Genomic DNA, 20027 nt, shown 5'->3' with positions numbered 1-20027 from the left:
TTAGCGTCAGGGTTGTCATAATACAGTTGGATTACCGGTACTTGAGAGAAGATCACGAGTATTATGGCAACGGATAAAAGCATTACGCCTAGCTTCAACAAAAAATCGACTCTCAAGTGTGTCCAGCCAACTACTAACGCTATCACTGGAGAATATATATACACCTGGAAATTTTAATTCTGATATTTAATATTAATATTAACGAGATTTCTAGATTTAATGCCAATACTTAAATTTTAAGTGTAATAACGATTTATTAAAGCATGAAAAAGTATTTGCTGAAAATGTCCTATATCTCTTTTTTTAAATAAAATAACATGTGAAATAATCTATCAAATAATTTCAGACATACGCACTGGTATAATATCGGGTTCGGCATTGAGATCAACTTCGATCAGACTAATGACTGATGATGCGATGGCTAATAGTGCTGTTATTAAATACACAGTTATTCTGATACCGCGGCTAAGCGCGATTTGATTCGTTGTTTCGTCAGTATTTTCAGAGTTAGCTTTTCCACTGAACCAAGAAATTGCGGCAAATATAATTAGGGATGCTAAACCAGCTGCGAAGCAACCGTAAACTATAATGCTTCTGTGGAAATAAAAAACAAAATTGATTTTTAAATTATTAAATAGAAATACACCTTTCATTTGTTTACGTTTATCGTTATCTTTGTATATCATATTATATTCAATAAGTTCAATAAGTTAAAGAGATTGATAATTTAATTGCTAAAACATTTCATTAATTTAAGTCTGCTGAATTGAAATATATAAATAAAAGCAGGTACCTAATTAGATAAATAAATACTTAACAATATAATAGTTTTATTTTATAAATATTAAAAAGATAAGTGTCACACATGACAATAATTTTATTTTGTAACAATATATTGATATTAATTTTACAAATCATGCCATTAAGATATTAGAGTGATAGAGGAGAGTGATAGAGGGGGGAGAGAGAGAGAGAGAGAGAGAGAGAGAGAGAGAGAGAGAGAGAGAGAGAGAGAGAGAGAGAGAGAGAGAGAGAGAGAGAGAGAGAGAGAGAGAACTGACTCAAATATCATATATTCGATTAAATCGTAATTCACCTTGGTAGATAGATGATTTGAATGCAGAACATCATTGTGTAAACCACATTGGAGGCCACAACGTACCAAAGGTATTGCTCATCCCTTTGCTCTCGATACAGCTGCTCTTGATTCTTCTCTTTGAACCAATAAGTAAAAGGCGAAAGTCCTTCACTTCCGCCGCACCAGTGTCTAACATTATACATAAAAACCGAAAAATTTTCTATATTGTAAATTACATATTTGACTTAATACGAGCTTGATTCTTGTTTGTCGCTTTAAAAAATTATATTTATTCTAAAAAGTATATTAAAGTGATTAATCTCAATTTTCATAATAGCAACATGCATATCATGTATAACGGACAGAAGTGATATAATTGTTATTAAACCATTAAGCCATTAGTGATTAAACTCGATTGCGTAATATTAACGTGATGTCAAATGCATAATTTTCTAAATTTTTAATTAATATGATATTGATATAATTTAAGTAATTATATGTGTGTATCATGTGTACACTCACTGTGTATCAAAGCAGTTGGAATTGTTTGCCAACAGATTCGATTCGATCATTGCGATGCTCTGTCGAAATAAAATAAGTATATTTCAATTATTTTGTTAAAATTATTTATAGAAAAATAAATAAATAATAGCTTACTGTTAGGCCAATATTTTTCGCTAAGGTTGCTTCCGCTATATTAGCGAAAGGCTTGTCGGCACCCCAACATTCCACGTATTTCGTCATTTTGCTACTAGGTCTGGATCTATTATAAAATATTTATCATTTATTTTATTCTATTTTTATTTTATTTATCATTTAGTTTATTTTTTTATTTTATTTATTAATTTTCTAATATTTAATTAATCATAAAATTAAAAATATACATTAACAATTACAGCTTTAAATTAAAATTTTTTATTATAATGTTACTGTTGCGACTCACATTAAATTGACATTTTTGCATAAATGTTAATATTTGACAAGAACTGTACGAATTAAATAAAGTTATATAACAAATATACCTGGAAGGTACTGGTCCAGATCCCAGTATACGATTTCCACCGTTTTTCATTCCATTTTCCACTCGATTTTTCTGTGGAAAGTAAAAATTATAAAAAAATTTACATTTCCTAGACATCTTAACGCGTAACTATGTGTGTGTGTGTGTGTGTGTGTATGTGTGTTAAAGTTCTTGCCAGAAAATATTATTTTGAATATTTAAAAAATGAGATTAAATTACTTATTTTCACAAAAAGATTATCTACAAAGTATCTGAGAGAACATTCCTTAACGGGAGATATAACGAATGTATTTCAAGCAACCATCAATCACTGTCACTGATATTAAGCACGTGTCTTTGCACAAATTATAATATAAATGTTTCTACGATAAAAGCGAAGTTTCAGTTATTACAATGAAGAATTCTTCTCGAGATGAAGGATTTTCATTAGGCGGAAGAAAATTAAGTTTCATATAATTATAATTTCTGTATTCGGAAAAAAGGAACATCTCCAAAAAATAAAGAGACGTGAATAAATACGCGGAAAGAAAAGCGCGATTTAGCGAGCTTTTAAATAAGTTTTTAACGGAGCTTCTGTCGAGATATTTATTGAGGCGATAAACGGAACATTACGATCCAAACTTCGTTTATGTAGAAATAAGACGGCTTAATTTACTCGGATTTCCTGTTTCATGAGTGAACTTTATCATCACTTTGTGGTAGATTAATTGATGGTATTAACGCGGATCTGCTGTTCCTTTTCATGAAGCAAGCCATTGTTCGTTTGCTTGAGCTCTTTTTTGCAAAAAGTTAAAGCTTTTACATCACTTTATAAAATATAAAATTCTAACGATTATACAATAAAATAAACAAATTAGAATTGTAAAAATTGTCGAATATTAGATAAATTGTTTAACATTGTTGCGATATATAAAAAAATGTGTTTAAAAGTCGTGTAATTTTCTCAGCAATTTCTACGTCGCAAAATACATTACATTAACATTATTTATATTTGTTTTCTCCCAGTGAGAAAAACACATTCTATGAAGCAATCTAAAAAGTAATTATTCTTTTTAAATATAAATTACGTGCTACTGCTACGACAAATTGCTCTTTAATTCGATTTTCGCCCTCAATCTCTTTAATTAGCACCGATGAAGATAAAGTGTTTATTGCTATGGCAAATGAGGATAGATCGGATGTCTGTGTTTTCCCTTCGGCGATGCCGTAAAGTGAAGAATTAAGCAGCACGAGTTAAACAGTACTACTCCTAATTAAGAATCTGAATAGGCGACGAGCGGATGTTAATGTTTTTGCGAAAACATTTTAAGCGATAATGGACTTTTAGCAAGCTTTTACTTACCTGGGGCGGCACGATAAGAAAAGTCTCTATCTTATGCTGAGCAAGATAACTCTCTCGAGATCTTCCGTCGCCTGGCTCGACCTCAAACCGATCGCCCAGTTGTAGTAAAGTAGCCTTTGTTATGTGAACCCTCCTTAAAATTGGGAAAAAAAAAAAATTCTTTGTAATAGAATTTAAAAAATAATTTAATAATTATTTTTTAATTGTTTACGTGCAATAATTTATTATTGTAAAAGAGAGCGATCATTAAAATGTCCTTCGTAATAAGACGCATCAGAATCGCATTATAATTATATTTAATATTATACAACAATAAAAAAAGTAACCTGTATATTTTGCAAGTTCGAAGCACCATACAAATAAAAAGTTAGACAAAGAGTTATAAATTGTTATATATCAGTGTTTTACGAAATAATGAAACCCTAAGACTAAGAAACTTTGCCTCCAAAGTTGCACAAGAAAAATAAATGCCAACATTCTCAAATGCTAACGTTCAGTATTCCGCAGAAAGTGATAGAGGGTAATTTGTTCTGCATATAATCTACAGTAGAATTGTACGTATTGCAATGCGGCAGAGGTGAGAACCATAGAGATGAATACAGATTGATAGAGCCACAGTGGGGTGAATCGTCTTACCCTGGCAGACCGCCGCTCTCCATGTGATTGGCCAAGGTCACGTCGTCGCTCCATACGTCGAATTGCCATTTCCGCAGACCGAGTACTCCGCACAGCACGTTCCCTGTGTGAATTCCTATCCTCATGTCGACGTTAAAGCCGGTGGCCTCGCGGACAAACCTACGTGCGACGAGATACAATTCGAGAATACTAGCTCATTTGCCCCGCTTTTATACGTGCGCTTGTCGCTCCTACACTCTCTCGCTGCACACCATATATCCGTTAAACTTAACATTATCCAATCTTGGATTCTATTTGTTGAGGAACAGTAGGCTCGGTGTAAACTTGAGATAAAAATGCTAATTATTACGGGGAAAAAATATAAATTTACGTAAAATCTGAAATTTTTAATAAAGTTCTTTGATCGCGATGTGTAATCTGGCAAAGAGAGCAATCTTTATTTAATACAGCAGTTCTTAATAAACGTACGTTTTTAAGAATAGAGTTCTTAAAACTATCGAGGATAATAAAAGCAACTGTTGGCCGGTCTTTTGATCCATATATTGTTCTGTAATTAATGTCTACACATAACTATGCGGTATTGTACTAATCCTCTAATCCTCTAATCACCGATGAGCAATCCATTTCAATGCCGGGAACGATGCCATCGACAAAGCACACACAAGTCCTGTGATTATTAAAGCGCAATAGACGATTAAGCAGAGATATGCGAGAGCGTTAAATTTTCAACTACCGATAATGATGTTATAGCTATAGAATAATATAAATTTGATATAAAGATATTATACATGCTTTCCTACTTTCGTCTTTATTTCAAATTTCAAATAAAATGCAAATTTTTTTCTTCCATAATTTTCCTCGATTCATTGTGAGTGAGTTACTGAAATCATTAGTGTACTGTGCAAATTAATTTATAATTATAAAAAATCTAAAATATTCTCTTTATCTATTAATAATTATTTGCGCCATTGTACATATTGAATGGGAGAAAAATGAAAAGCAAGAAGAAAGAACGTTATTGATATAATTATTTTACGCAATATTCTACGTGCAACGCTTTCATAAAGAGTTTCCTTTTTTTTGTAAACTCTTTTGCGCATAAAGTAATGTAGCAATTATATTTCCTTTTTTCATCCCATTAAGCTCCAGGCAACAATTTAGAAAAATAGATAGAGAAAAGCGTATGTAACTAACGAGCACGCACTTGTTAGTAAATGTAATTTTAGTATTTTATTTGGCCCTCACCTGATGGCATCAATCATTTGCAGTCCCATATTTACACAGTTGTAAGCGTGATTCGGACGGGAAACCGGAAGCCCGGAAACGCAATAGTAACAGTCGCCCAAAATTTTGATCCTCATACACTGATTGTCCTGAAAGTCATGAATTAATTTATTATCAACCCTTTGCGCTCTGTAAGAAATTTCACATTTTGCTTCGCCAGTTTTAAATAAAAATAAAAAGATTCTGCAATAAAAATTTTAGGTGTATTTTTTCTAACAAGTAAAAAATATATTGAATATTTTATAATCAATATATATATATATACTTTATATTACTTTATATTTAAAAAATAATTTATTACATTTATTGCATCTTGTTTAAACTTTAATAACGTATGATATCGCTTGAAGCATTTTTCTGAATAAATAAGTTTAGGTTTTTTTTTCATAGGAAAGAAAGCAATTTCCTCTCATATTAAATTTAGACGCCAAAAATTGAAATTTATTAAATATTTACCCAGGTAGCGCGCAAGCTAAACTGCACAACTTTATACAAAACAAAATATTTATATAGTATAAATAATGTTGAATCATATAACAAACATAATTATACTTTTAATTAAAAAAATACAGAAGAGAGTATATAAAAATTTCATGTCGAGTCTAGCTCGACGTTGGAGTCTTAAGAGTTATATACCCTAAAGATAATATTAATTTTATTTAATTCTAGACAATTACAGAAAGCGGAAAATTAAAATAGCAAAGAGACTAAGGAATTATGTACTTTTTTGTAATTTTTTTTTATTTTTATCATATTTAATCCTTCAGTAATAATTACAAAATATTCTGTATATTTACATTCCATGCAATCTACATACCTTATATTCTTATTATGCGATATAGTCTTCATATTTTATTCAACGCAAGAATTTTTATTACAACGTGAAACGTGAAATGATAACAATTCCACATAAATTTACGTTATAGCAGCCCTTTATTGATATAAATCGTCAAAACAGGATTCATAATTCTCCATATCGCAATTATGATTAGTTTCAAGGCGGTATCTAAATACTCCATTTGCGTAAGCCATCCATTAGCATTTATATAAAAATTTATAAATTTTAATCACCTACGTAACGTCGTTTTTATTCATTGCAATATTCATTTAATTAGCATTTTACTACCGATTTAATTAAGGTTGCGTGCAAATGTTGAATAATTTATGCGTGCATGTGCAACAATATGTATTATTAAGTACTAATAAATTCTTTTATTTTCCGCATATCGGCGTTTTATTATAAATATTTATTTTTACCATAAAAGTTATTAATTATGAGAGCATATTTTAAAACTTGTTCATTAATAGTCTCTTTGAGTCTATTGCTTTATCTTCTTTTCCTTATTCGGATAGATCAAAATATCTCTGAGGCGATATGTTTGCGAAGATAAATATGCTAGAAAGGCAAAGAGTAGACAGAGGCATTCCCGTCGAAGCTTTGGATAGCATCGTATATATTTCACCCACACAAATGGAATAAAGTTTTTCCATCTGCGGCGTCGTTGTTTGCCTATAGCGAAATATCGCACATTTCCCGAATTCAATTGCGAACGGCGCGGCAGAGGCAAAAGCGCGAGAAATCGGAACTATCGGAAGCTAGTTCGAAAACATCTATCGATGTCTATGTGACGTATGCCGCTATTCTTATTGCGATAGAATACTTTCGCAAGATTCAAATATGAAGAGTGAAACTTGAAAGTTTACTCGGCTTGTGTTACATCATTATATAAAATGTCGCGCTATACAGCTAACTTATATTCATGAACTTGATCTGACCTTAATTGAGCTAATTAAGATCCGATTTAGTTGGGACCTAATATCAGATCGAGTTCAAAAAGGATCCAGTTTCCATCGTCTAAAGCACTCTGGAGGATACTCCAGATAACTGATCCGAGAAGACTTCAGTACAAGTCTAATGTCGCGAGACTTTAATTTTGTTGCAGCTGCGGAGATATTTCGCAGAATCTGAGAGGAAGAAACTCGGTAGAATTTCTCTTGGATTTACTTGAGTAAATGTAAAAACAAATAAATTTCGAATTGCCGAATAATATTTTACAAAGCGTAAGATGGCGTTTTGTTGTAACAAATATCGATAAAACATGGAATTAATACGAGATTGTAAGAAAAATTGCAAAAAGGATTACTTTCCGATGTTATCTTTGACATAATGATTGATTCGAAGCTATAAGAAATTTGTCACCGGTAAAGACATTGTCTTCCTCTTTCATTTTCCGCATCATTAATTTATTCGTGTATTTATGTGACGTGTTTCTTCCCCGATTTTCTACCTTTTCCCTTCTCTTATCTAATCCAACTTTGTGGACCGTAAAACTCATTATCAGTGGAATGTTATTGAGCAATCAAAAGAATTACCACGAGAATTATTATATACAAACCGAAAGAAAGCAGATTGCTACTTGTTCCCAGTGCCATAAAAAAAAATACAAAACCATTTTCAGATATTTTCGATTTGTTATTGCTATCTCTCTCTCCCCCCCATTACTATTTAATATTATATCAATAAAACAATATATTTGAGATTTTATAACGTTCACGTTTCAAGTGAACATTTCATTTATTTTCATATAGAGACTTTTATAAAGAAATTCTGAAACGATTAACCTTTTCGTTCTCTCGGGCTCTTAATTATTTTTACAATTTGCAATTTAAAATTACAATTTATATTTACCGTAATACTACCGTTTGCAGAATATGATTGCTTTTGTATTTAATTTTACGAACAGATTTTACAAATTAATTGAATTTTTCGAATGGTAATAACTTTGACACAATAGAGTCTCTATTGTCAATTTATTCGACAGTTCTATATTTAAAATTAAATTTAAAAACATTATATCGACGTGTACAGTTTTATGTATCTTTTTTATTATACTGCAATTACTGCAGTTATACTAAAAAATAAATCGTAAAGTTAAAAATAAAAAGTGAATTTAGTTCTAAATTCTTTTAAGAATAAAATATTTCTATATTAATATCACTATATCTATGAAATTTTTATGGCATTTATTTTATTCAATTTTTTATTGCACAAGAAAGCATGGCAAAATTTCAGCACATAAATATTTGGCTTAAAAGATTTCGACTATGTAATAACTTTGCAATAACTTTGTAATGAGTATCTCCTATAATTTCTACTACAACGTGGAACAATCTGTTGTTCGCAGATTACAATTTATTGCCGAAACTCGACAATTACATGGCATTACACGTGATTTAAGAAAAGAGAAGTTACGAGTATAAGATTATTATGTGTCGCGCGTATCTGAGACTGAAATCAGCGTCGATAAATTCGAGTTTAGCCGGCAGGACAAAATTAAATTTGAAAAATTTTGTTACTCTGTTTTTCTGTCGATCAAAAGATTACGGAAATAACCACTACTAATATGACGTGAACACTGTGAGATTCCTTAAGACGGAATGCGGAATTTATTCGCGGCATAATTCCCATCATCGATCAGCATGCAATGTCCTCGTCATTATTACGATGGCAATCTAGAAAGTTTTTTTTACTTTTACATATCTATATAATAAATAAATATATGTATTTATTAATATTTCAAGTAATTTTTAAGGGATATATCAAAATCACCTCAGCTTTTTTTAGTGTGACTAAAAGAAGCTGTCCTGTATGAACTTTGTATTTTACAGGACTTACGGTAACTTCTTCTCAGCTGATAGAATGTAAAATATTTTCATCCGAAATCAATATACATGTATACAAAATTGTCCATGAAGCGGGCGTTGTTGGAATTTGAAATCGCATATAAAACCGACAAACCGCAAATAATTGCTCAAGGTAAACGAGTCGAGTGATCCAAACTGTGTATGTCAGTTGCTCGGTTTTCCCGCTCGGCCAGCGGGTTAACCAGCGTGGGAACGACATTCGCAAGTTCGTGGTAAAAGGAAGACGTTTTGCGAGACGATCACAGCGTGCGCTGGATCATATTGTTGGATTCATGCCGCGCTCCGGTAACGCCGTAAAGTCCCTCCGGCCGCTATAAAAGCGAATTATGTGCGACGCCGTAAAGCTGGAGGCCTTGGCGTTTGCAATCTGGCCCACGGCGAACGAAATTTAGCAACTTTCCCGGAGCTTTCTCCTCGAGCAAATGTTCAGCTTTATAAACAATTCCTAAAATCTCGTGATCGATAACGGTGGTGGCGGTAGCAATGTTGCGGTTGCGAGAGCGGATTGAAAAATAAATGAAACTCGAGTTTTTAAATCCGTCCGCTTGCGGCTTCATGCTTTGACCTTCTTCTCTCGTTGGAAATATATATGTATATGTTCTGATGCGTATTTGTTCATCGATATTAGCTTTGATGAGTTACCAAAGCTAATGTCGAAATGTTGATTTGTTTGCAAATATAATTTTCAATAGGGAACGGATAAAGAGAACGGTGGAAATTGATAAATATTAACGGAACCAAAAATTAACAGTTGGTGTAAATAACATTGAAACCACTTATTAAATCAAATTTCATGCAAAATTGAATATGTAAAGTAAACGTATTGATTAACAAAATATTTAATAATAAAATTAAAAATTGAAGATAAAATCTTCATAATATTGCATAAATCCTCTTTTTAAAGTAAAAAAAAAATAATTGAAAAAAAAATTTTGTATTTTAATAAGATGATTTGAATTTAAAAAAGCTAGATGAGAAACATAGTTTATTTTATGCTATCATTTTTACTCGTACTTTTGATTTTTCGTTGCGAAAAGAGTAGTTATAAGTTAGATTAATATAGCTGCAAACTAATAAAGCTCTGGAACGAGATGGGAGATGGAGTGTATATATTGAGCGTCCCTCTTTATTCATATAAATTTAAATGTACTGATTCGTGATAAAAATATTTTACATCAAACGTGAGAAGTCGCTGTAAGTCCTGTTAAAAGTATATATATATATATATATATATATATATATATATATATATATATATATATATTATATATATATATATATACACAAAGAGATATTTCAACAAAGCGATTATAAGTTTTTTACTTACTCTAAAGGCGCTGACAAAACATCGATTTCTTTAGAACTCGGGAATTAACAAACTCAAGCTTAATCATTGTGTTTTATTGTTGTTCTAAAAGCAATTTTCCGCGCTAACGTAGCGTAAAACGTGAAAATTTGTGCTTTTTCTTTACCAAGAGAAAGAATGTAAAGCGGCATCCGATTATGAACACAAGGGCGCGCAATATTGTATAGGACTCTGTCTCCCTCCATAGCTTTATTAGGTTGTTATTATATCAATTTAAGTTTAAAACTATAATACTCTGTTCGCAGTTTGCGGAAAATCGAAAAAAAAAACGAGTGAAAATGTATGTGGCGATATGAAACAAACTATGTGTCTCATCATCTCGCGTATTTAGATTCAGTTTATCTCCTGTCCTATTACTCCTATTAGAATGCAACATTTATCTTCACAATCATTTTTCTGCGCGTAACCTTAAATTTTACATATCAATAAACCGTCGACTTTTATTGGAAATGAAAAAGATTTATGTTGCGATATTACAAAAATTTCAATTTTTATTTTTATTATATTGAGCATTTCATTAGCTAATGCGTTTACTTTACATATTCGATTTTTCATGTAAATAAAATTTGCGCGAGATAGAATAATCGATGGTCTAGATAAAGAAAAAAAAGAAGATAGTCGTTAGCAAGAAAGAAATTGCGCGCACATTTTTGCGAATCAAATGTTCTTTTATCTTCATCGCACTATATTACGTGTGGCTTGATTGAACGATATTTAATATTTGTCGAAAAAACCGCGCACATCACATTTTGCAATCTTTTATATTTATTATTTTTTATTAAAGTTATCTTTCTCTATTATTTTTATATTATAGAATTCGGCAATTTCTATAAATTTCATCAAATATATTGCAAATACTTTGTTTTTTAAATTTATCTTCTTTCATTTATCCTCACACTCCTGTTTTTTTATAACAAATAAACGTATCTTTTTTAGCGTTATATTTTCGCAAAAAAATGCAAAACGTTTTATATACAGTTTATTAGGAATTCGAATATTGTTTGAATAGTAACTAAAATAAATAATATTTAAACATATTTCACTTTAAATGAGTTTTATGAGATTAGTTGTAATTTTACGGAAAAACTACATTTTTTAATAAAACAAAACTTTTTGGTATAACCATAACGGAAATCTTGTTTGCAATTAAAATGAATCTCCGACTTTCAACTTTCTAGCGAAATTAAAATTGTTAAAATTGTTAATTTTCGAAATTAAGAATTGTAGACGAATTGTAAAAGATATTTCTATATAATAATTTTAATCATTCTATATCAGTGTTTAAAATAACTGTTTTGCAAATTTTATATATTTTTTATAATTTTTATTGTTTCTCACTTTGACTATTAGATAAAACTATACATTTAACTTGAATATCATTGTAACATATTATCGCAAACATAGTGCACGAGTAAAACAAAGAATTGCTATACTTTTGAAAAGGCAAAAATGTTCCATGTTTTTTTTAGATTTAGTTACGCTGAGTCACAAGCCCAGAAATTTATTTAGTCAACGAGGAACTCGGATTTAAAAGTATATTGACGGACTAAAATTCAATTTGTTCGTTGCTGAAAAACATTGTATTTGAATCGTTAAAAGGAAATAAATACGCGCAAACAAAAATCAGAAATATTCTGCAAATAAATACTGAATAATTTTTTTAAATTGTCACGTTTAACATAACACCTTTCTTCAATTTCAAATTGAAGCTTTTAACAATTATATTGTATAAGTAAAAGAATTTTTTTTAACTAAAATTAAAACATCTCTCCTCATGTTAAAAATTTTGCAACATTAGTGTTATACTAAAATGTTTACACATTTTATAGAACAATTTTTATTGAATGAATTTTATTAAATTTGAGAATTTGAAATGTGAATATTATTCTTGTACAAATTGAAAGTACACTTTCAATGTCCTTCTTTGCACAAGTGATAGGCGATCATATATTCTGCTTGTTGGTAAAGGGTAAAAGGTTTCAGACATTTTATTCACCTCGCACTAATGGATCCATAGTCGACCTGTCCTTAGGTTAGACGACAATATTGATGATAATATACGTAGCAAGAAATCTAGTTTTGCAGGTCACCCAGTGTTCTCTCCCTTTATCGGATTATTTACCTTGCGTTAAAATTAATTCCAGAAATAAATTGAATAAGCAATTTTGAACTTACATTGGTAAAAAAGACGCGGTATACAATGATATTGAATAAGATTAATTCTATTAATAGAATTTAATAGAATTAAATTTCTCTTTTACAATAAATATCTAAAGCAGTTTTTACAAGGACATTGAAAATGTTTTTCATGCTATTGGGAAAAAGTTTTGATGAATAAGAAAATTTATTCTTTTAAATTACATGCACACACACACAACATTTAATTAAAATAAATAAATTAAATTAACTTTTATGTTTTCTTTTACCTGCGCTATTTGATCGAATCTGCCAAAGAGCTCGTTGAGCGTCTTCACAAGATCGGAAGCTGAGAGCTGTTCCGACAGCGGTGTAAAGTTGACAATATCCGCGTAGAGAATGCTATACAATCAACAAAGATATATTGTTTTTAAAAATAAAATTTTATGTATTGCAAAATTTTTCGACGAAATACAGAAAAATCAGAAGCAAAAATCAATTTAACAAGATTGAAATAGTTCTTGTGAACGTTAATGTTAATTCAAGTTTAATAATTACACTATAAACAACAGAGCAAGAAAACAGGTAAAACATTCTTAGTAAATAAAAATTTTAATATAAAAATTAAATCTAAATATGCATGGAATAATCTTTTATTAATCTTATAGAAACTTCTAATGGGTGTACTTCAAAGAAAAGGGCATTGAAAATTCGTCTTTGATGGATCGACATCTAAAGTGCGCTCGATTGAATATTGAATCCGGAGATGCTGCACAATTGAGCGATCATATGATTTAAATTCAGATGCATGGCTAGATCGATGGATAGAGGACGGACGACCAAAGGCAGTGTGCGACACGTGCAGCATGCGTTTATTTCAATGCAATCAATATTCCTTGCCATCATCCTCGACCCATATAATCCTCGCGCGGGAGAACTAAATACGCGCGTACCTTCTAAATACATGCACTGATTATGATTAAATTATTTCTGCTCTTGACCTTGCGCAGCTGGTATTATTTTTAACATTATCTCTCTTTTTGTGAATCGATTCCAACAAATGCTTATATGGTATTGCATATATATTTTAACAAAATATTGTATAGAAGTATCAGAGAGCGATTGCGATTTAAATTAATTCCTTCACAAAATGAAAATATTTATTTTGAAGTTATTTAGATAACAATAATAAAAATACACGATATTCTTCAGATTAATATTTTATAACAATATCTGCATTAAATATTTTGTAACATCGTGTTGTAAGCAATCTGTTTCGTTACAATCATTAATATGTGTATATTATAAATTTTAATAGGTTTAACACAAATGTAATAATAATAAATATAATAAATTACCTTACGTTATTATGCCGTTGTACATACATCTCTTGGAACGTGGTTTGCTTGTGCTTATTGGCTTCCTGACAAGCATCCGCCATTTTCAGCATTATACTTCTTTTTACCTGCGATAACAGTTTAATATTTTTTTGTTTAGTATAAATATCATCTATGTATTATTATTAGTTGCGTAATTTTGTAACAATTATATTAATTATTCGATTAGTGCTTATATATCCCCTATAACGTGTTGCACTGGAAATTTCTGTGATGCGTTATGGAATATCGCATCAACAAAACATCGTATTCCATAATTTTCGATTAACATATTAATACGTAACTCACCCATTCGAAACCATAAATTATTCATGTCACCGGTAAACATCATTATATGATTCATGCGCGTATATGCATTGATAGGAAATAATTGAAATCCGAATTGCAATCAATTTAAATGAACAATTCGCTCTGCATTACGAGTGCTATTAAAAATAATTACAAATAAGGAAATATCACTTAAAAACAACAGCAAAATTAATAAAGTAAAATCTATCCGGTCATTTTTATATACCTTTTTCTATTTTGTACAAATCCTCGTAACAATCTTATTGTTAAAAATATAGACGGAGTTTGCTAAAACTCGTACATTCTTACACACAAATTTAAATATAATATATATAGGTATATTATATTTAAATATAAAATATGCTTGTAGTAATTTTACGAATAACAAAGATTATATATATATATCAAACCAGAAATAGTTAAAATTCGGCATTGTTGCGATGAAAAGAAGTATCGAGTATCTATTATACGTAAAACGTTTATACACTCATTAAGCTCTAACAACGGAGTTTTTAACGAGGTCTTCTCAAATATAATATCATCCTTCACTGTGTATATTATGCAATATTATATACCGAAATAGAATCCTCTGGTAAAAATATATATATATTTTTTGAAGATGTAATTATTGTGATCAAAGAAAATCGGACTGATTGCTCCATCCACGCGTTTCAAATAACTGACGTAGAATTTTTGCTGTAAATACTGCGTATCTTCTCCGACCCTCATTTAAAGTAAAGTTCTTACAAATTTGAGTCTAATTTCACAGAGAACTTTAACGCGAATCGTTAATTACTTTCGTCAAAGCACTTCAAAAGTCATCATCTAATTTTTATTGCAGTATAGTAAATCGATATCCATCGTGTGATTGCAAACAGATCGTAGTATATAATACGCAAAGTACGATGAAACAACAATTGTTTAGAAAACTGCGCGCGCAAACTTTTATTTTCTTTTGTGTTAATAACTTTATTTCCTGAAAAACTATTTGCCTCCACAAGATGCGAACGCCTACATATTTTATCCCTCGCACGAATTTAACTTTGTTAAATTAATTTTGTGATTAAATATAGTCAAAATTCAAACGTCATAGGCAAAAATTTAATTAAACTTTAATCAATTGTTGGACGAGTCTAACAATGAGAAACCTTATCATCGTTACATATCCATGCGGCGAAAATTCAACGCGAATACTTCCGTGATGGATCGTAATCAACATTTTAATTAGATCATGAAGCGACACATTTTTATTGCTCACTTCTGCCGCAATGTAGGCTGGAATAACGCTGAGCAATAATTGTTCCTGCTGCTCCCTCTCGCATTCAAGCTTGATTCGCGATTCAATCACCGTCTTTGTGCCGGAGAAAGTCTTGCGATGGGCCATCATTGTTAGGATCCTGTAATACATGCCTGCGAAGATGGCAGCCAGAAGGAATATGATCTCCGCAATAATCTGTTCGATAAAAAGGATACCTTTCTAAAATACCTAGTTTGTATATATTTATTGAAAATAGTTATTTGTGCAACAAGTGCTGTGCTGTAAGATGAAAATTCACGGGTGCGGAGTTGACGCACGAGCCGAAGACGAGTGCGATCACCGCACCCGGGAATTTTCATCTTCACGCACGGCTTGCATACCTTATTTTATGTTGCAAGTGCGTGGAAAGTGGTCTATCACGCACGCGTAGCGTGCGTAATGGGCCACTTTCCATGCACGTGTTACATAAATATTTTTCCGGTACTTTTTCTAAAATTGTTCTCTGTGATACAATAGAACATGGTTTCAAAAATTATTATTAAATGTATCATATTTATTGTTTTATGTACGTAAATGTACATATGTATATGATAAAAAAAACATTAATTATATATTTATTTGATCCGTGCCTTACAACTTTGAATAAACTTCCGTACATTACATCAATTTATACATAATTCTCTTTTCGCTTTTGAATGATATCATAATTTAAACTGAGGCTTGAACTAAAAACTCAAAGTTCCTCTAGCAAATCCCATGCCTCAGTACCCTAAATTCGAATTAAACTGAACTAAAATAGCCTTATTATGTTATCCTTTAAATAAATAAATCACAAAAAACTTAAATTAAAAATTCTCTGGCTTAGACTAAAAAAAAACATTAATTAAGAAATAGTTAAGAAAAAAGAAATCCTTATAATTCATTATTTTACAACAACAAATCGATTAGAAGAAAAATTTTATCCAACGTTCAACTATATATTTACCTGAATTATGCCGTAATAGCTCGTTAGATCGTCGAAAATAAGTCTTCTCGAAATGTGCGCGAGGGCCAGAATGCAGCTGATGATAAGCGGTGTCTGCCACTTCATTTTAGGTAGAATGGCGATTACTGATAGGATGCAGGCGAACAAGGGTAGGACGCCTCTTAATATTAGAATGCCTAAACCAAGTATGATGGAAGATGTTAAACCTATTAAAATCTTGGACCGTTTAGAGACCATGGCGGAAGGTAATTGCGTGACCACTAAAAATGTCAAAGAGACGATGAGCATGGTTGTCAATGCCGATACAGGTACAAGATAGGTCACATCGGACAGCTCCTGAAAAATAAAAAATAGTATTAAGTATTAAGAACAAGATCAATATCCTCATGATCTTATTTTCAATAAGATTCGTGTGATTGTTTAGAAAAGCATTTCCCCCTTTTTTAAACATCATTTACATGACTTTTAATATTGAAATATCAATATTCAACTTAACGTAATTTAAATTTTACATCTACAACATTTTTCCTAGCGTGCAATAACAAGCTTAAAAAATTAAAAATGGTAAATTACGTAACGGAGAAAGTTGCATTAACGAAATGTGAAACGAAATAAGAAATATCGAAACGAACAAAAATATATATAGATGAATAAAAATCAAATAAGCGTAACGAATGTTTATCTTGTGAAACTTTTTTCGCAAACACTGTGTGTCGGGAGATTTTTTTTTATTAAAATAATTTTGTTCAACTTTTTCTTTTCTCGGATGTCGAAATAAATTTGCCTCGTCGATAATTTTTCTATTTTTATGTTACGTTCTAACGTAATAAAATACGAGAAGAACTTTTAGATCTGAGATAAATCACGTTATCAATTTTCTCGCGTGTCCTGCGATAGCTTGGAAGGATCAACACCGTCCATCCTCAGATCCAATCCTAAGGCATGACGTTTTATGTATTCTTCGTGAATCTATCGGTTTGAACAGCGTCTTCGTGTTGTCTGGGCTCTCTTCCGCACCTCCGACAACATATTAATTCTTGGCTTAATTAACGCTTTGCGATTCAATTTCAGGACAGGTGACGAAGAATCTGTGCATGCTACCGATAGCTACCTTGGACCAATATCGATCCATTACAAAGGAGTACTAGGTAGAGTTTTAATTGAAAATTAATTACAACTCGGAACATCATCTTGTAACCTCTGCTCTCGAAAGGTATAATATAATGCTCCAACTTATGAAAACTTGAACATCTCGCTAATGAGCATTGATTGTCTAAAATAACGATTAATAGTGAGAGTAAAGACGTAGTAAGTTCGCGTAGCTTAGTACAGAAGTATTTCAAATATATTTTCTTCGGTCATAAATCAAAGCAAGAGTCACGACTTACCAGGAAAGCGAAACTACGAAGGTTTGAAGAAAGAAAAAGAAATGTTTTTATTCTAAATTTTTTTAATTCCCAAGTTTTCTGAGTAGATAAATATAAAGATTAATATAACAAAAATGACTGTAAACATATTTTCCTTATTTTAAAGCAACAATTAATTGTTGTTTGATTAATGTGAAAAAAGTAATATTTTTAATTGAAACTAGGAGGATTATTAATGGTACTTACATGATAGTCGGCGAAGCAGAGAGCACCTAGAGCGATCAGCGAGGAGATGGTGGCGATGCAAAGTGTTCCTGTGTAGAGAGACGACGTTAGCTTCCCCTCGTATTTGTCGCGAAGTTCCTGAAGTTCCTTAACGCCAGCATCGTCGCCGGCAGTATCGCCGAGACTCTCTGAAAAAAAAGCATCGTAGATCAATTTTGTCGTATTCATATATCGCGTATGTGAAAGTAAATAATGTGAAAAAGTGTGCGAGAAAGAATTTCTGAATGGAGAACAATTCGTGGAATGCGAAATACTCGGTATATTCGATAGTCATTGCGAGGAAATATCAAGTGTCCGTGATAGAAGGATGAATAAAGATTGCAAGATGCACATTGCACATGTGCGCGATATGAAATTTACCTATTATCTCTAAATAACAACATAGACGATTCACTGTCTTAATTTATTAAAAAAATTTAAAATATTTATTAATATAAAATTTATAATTATTATAAATGTATGTAATTATTATATATGTAAGAATTAATGTTTCAATAATAACAAATTGAAATATTCGCATAAACTTCTCATTTTGCTCCTCATCTAACGAATATCTTTTTACGTGCTTCGGCGTACAAACGTAAGAGAGGAACATATTGCTGCAGGTATTAATTAACATTACAGCATCAGTAGCTTAAAGGCATTCCGTTTACTTGCAACGCGTATACAACACAGTAATAAATTCTGACTGTATCGCAAACGTCGGCGTCGGAGAATCCGACGGAGAATTATTAATATAATACGTTCTGACTTCTGTGTGTGTGTAAAAGGCTTTCATATCGTAATGCGTGGGACTGTAACTAAACCGTATGACGTTGCATTGTGGACACTTCAGTCGCAGCAAGGTTTAATTAATAATTTAGTCTGAACACGAACCAAATTTACGTCATAACAGAGTGCATATTGCTCAACCGTTCAATTATTTCAGCAGCACATCTTTGATGTTACTATTAAGTGCGATAAGATTTATCCAGTTATATACAATAATAATGAAGTTTGTGCTCTACAGTCAAAAGCATAGACGTATTGTCTATGGTCAAAAGTTATGTTCTCTTATGTTTACGTATCTCTTTGCATGCATAGTTTGCCTCGCAAATTTTGATATTTTATTTACTAAAATATAACAAGATATATGTTACATATATTAAAGAAATTAAAATATAACTGCCAAAGTAGGATCAATCATTTAATGTACTTTTTGGAAACCGCTATATTTTAAAAATATTTGTATGTATAGAGTATCACTGTGTATTGTTTATTATTATGTTATTATATTTTAGTCCAAAAATGTTGATCTCACAATATTGCCAAATATATTTTTAAACATTATAAAAAAAAGTAATGATAAGATCTCGTTTAATACCGTGAGATAATAATGCACATAACGAATATTGGCACTTGTCCGATAAAAGGAGTACGCGTAGAGTTCTATAATATAAGGGCAAATTGAACTACTTTACTATGTCTCTCATAAAAAATTTCTATTTTTTTTACCATCTTTCTTTACCTTTACTACCTTCATAAAAAATCCAACACTTTTATTGTGCGCTACATTTCAGCCGTTAGATTTTATTTCGTTTTAAAGATTGAAGGGAAAAAAAGGATCGATTAAGCTATCCGAATTATTTCCAAGTTCGTGACTTTCAAGGCTTTAGTATCGTTTCGTGGTAACGTCCCATTGATAATTCATGCCGATAAAACCTCGACATACATGAATGATATGCGTGAGAAAAGAGAGTATGTTAAAATGTTGAAAATGTCAAATATTGGACGTGCCTATAAAACTGACCGATATCACAAAGTGCAAATGATAAAAGATCTCTGCAAAGTGTTAACATTTATATTTTTATGTTACAATATGTAAAATTAAATAGTTATA

At 31.1% G+C, this 20027-nt stretch overlaps 1 protein-coding gene across 1 annotated transcript in view; it reads right to left on the bottom strand.

Moving 5' to 3' along the window:
* Window positions 1-20027, bottom strand: part of Adcy2 (adenylate cyclase type 2 Ac76E) — a 42730-nt gene that overhangs the window by 3490 nt on the left and 19213 nt on the right. The window contains exons 2-15 of the mRNA XM_077424215.1: window positions 18110-18276; window positions 16497-16832; window positions 15512-15706; window positions 13927-14033; window positions 12859-12970; window positions 5323-5450; window positions 4078-4236; window positions 3442-3574; window positions 2101-2171; window positions 1736-1841; window positions 1601-1659; window positions 1097-1267; window positions 357-594; window positions 1-164 (exon numbers count right to left, since the gene is read on the bottom strand). Coding sequence (XP_077280341.1) covers window positions 1-164; window positions 357-594; window positions 1097-1267; window positions 1601-1659; window positions 1736-1841; window positions 2101-2171; window positions 3442-3574; window positions 4078-4236; window positions 5323-5450; window positions 12859-12970; window positions 13927-14033; window positions 15512-15706; window positions 16497-16832; window positions 18110-18276 — 2146 coding nt within the window. The remainder of the gene's footprint in view (window positions 165-356; window positions 595-1096; window positions 1268-1600; window positions 1660-1735; window positions 1842-2100; window positions 2172-3441; window positions 3575-4077; window positions 4237-5322; window positions 5451-12858; window positions 12971-13926; window positions 14034-15511; window positions 15707-16496; window positions 16833-18109; window positions 18277-20027) is intronic.

This window comes from Temnothorax americanus, unplaced genomic scaffold, assembly GCF_048541705.1.
Source record: "Temnothorax americanus isolate GAGA-0224 unplaced genomic scaffold, ASM4854170v1 Scaffold8, whole genome shotgun sequence".
Classification (NCBI taxonomy): domain Eukaryota; kingdom Metazoa; phylum Arthropoda; class Insecta; order Hymenoptera; family Formicidae; genus Temnothorax; species Temnothorax americanus.
The sequence above is the reverse complement of the archived record's forward strand: the minus strand, read 5'-3'. Positions and strand labels throughout refer to the sequence as shown.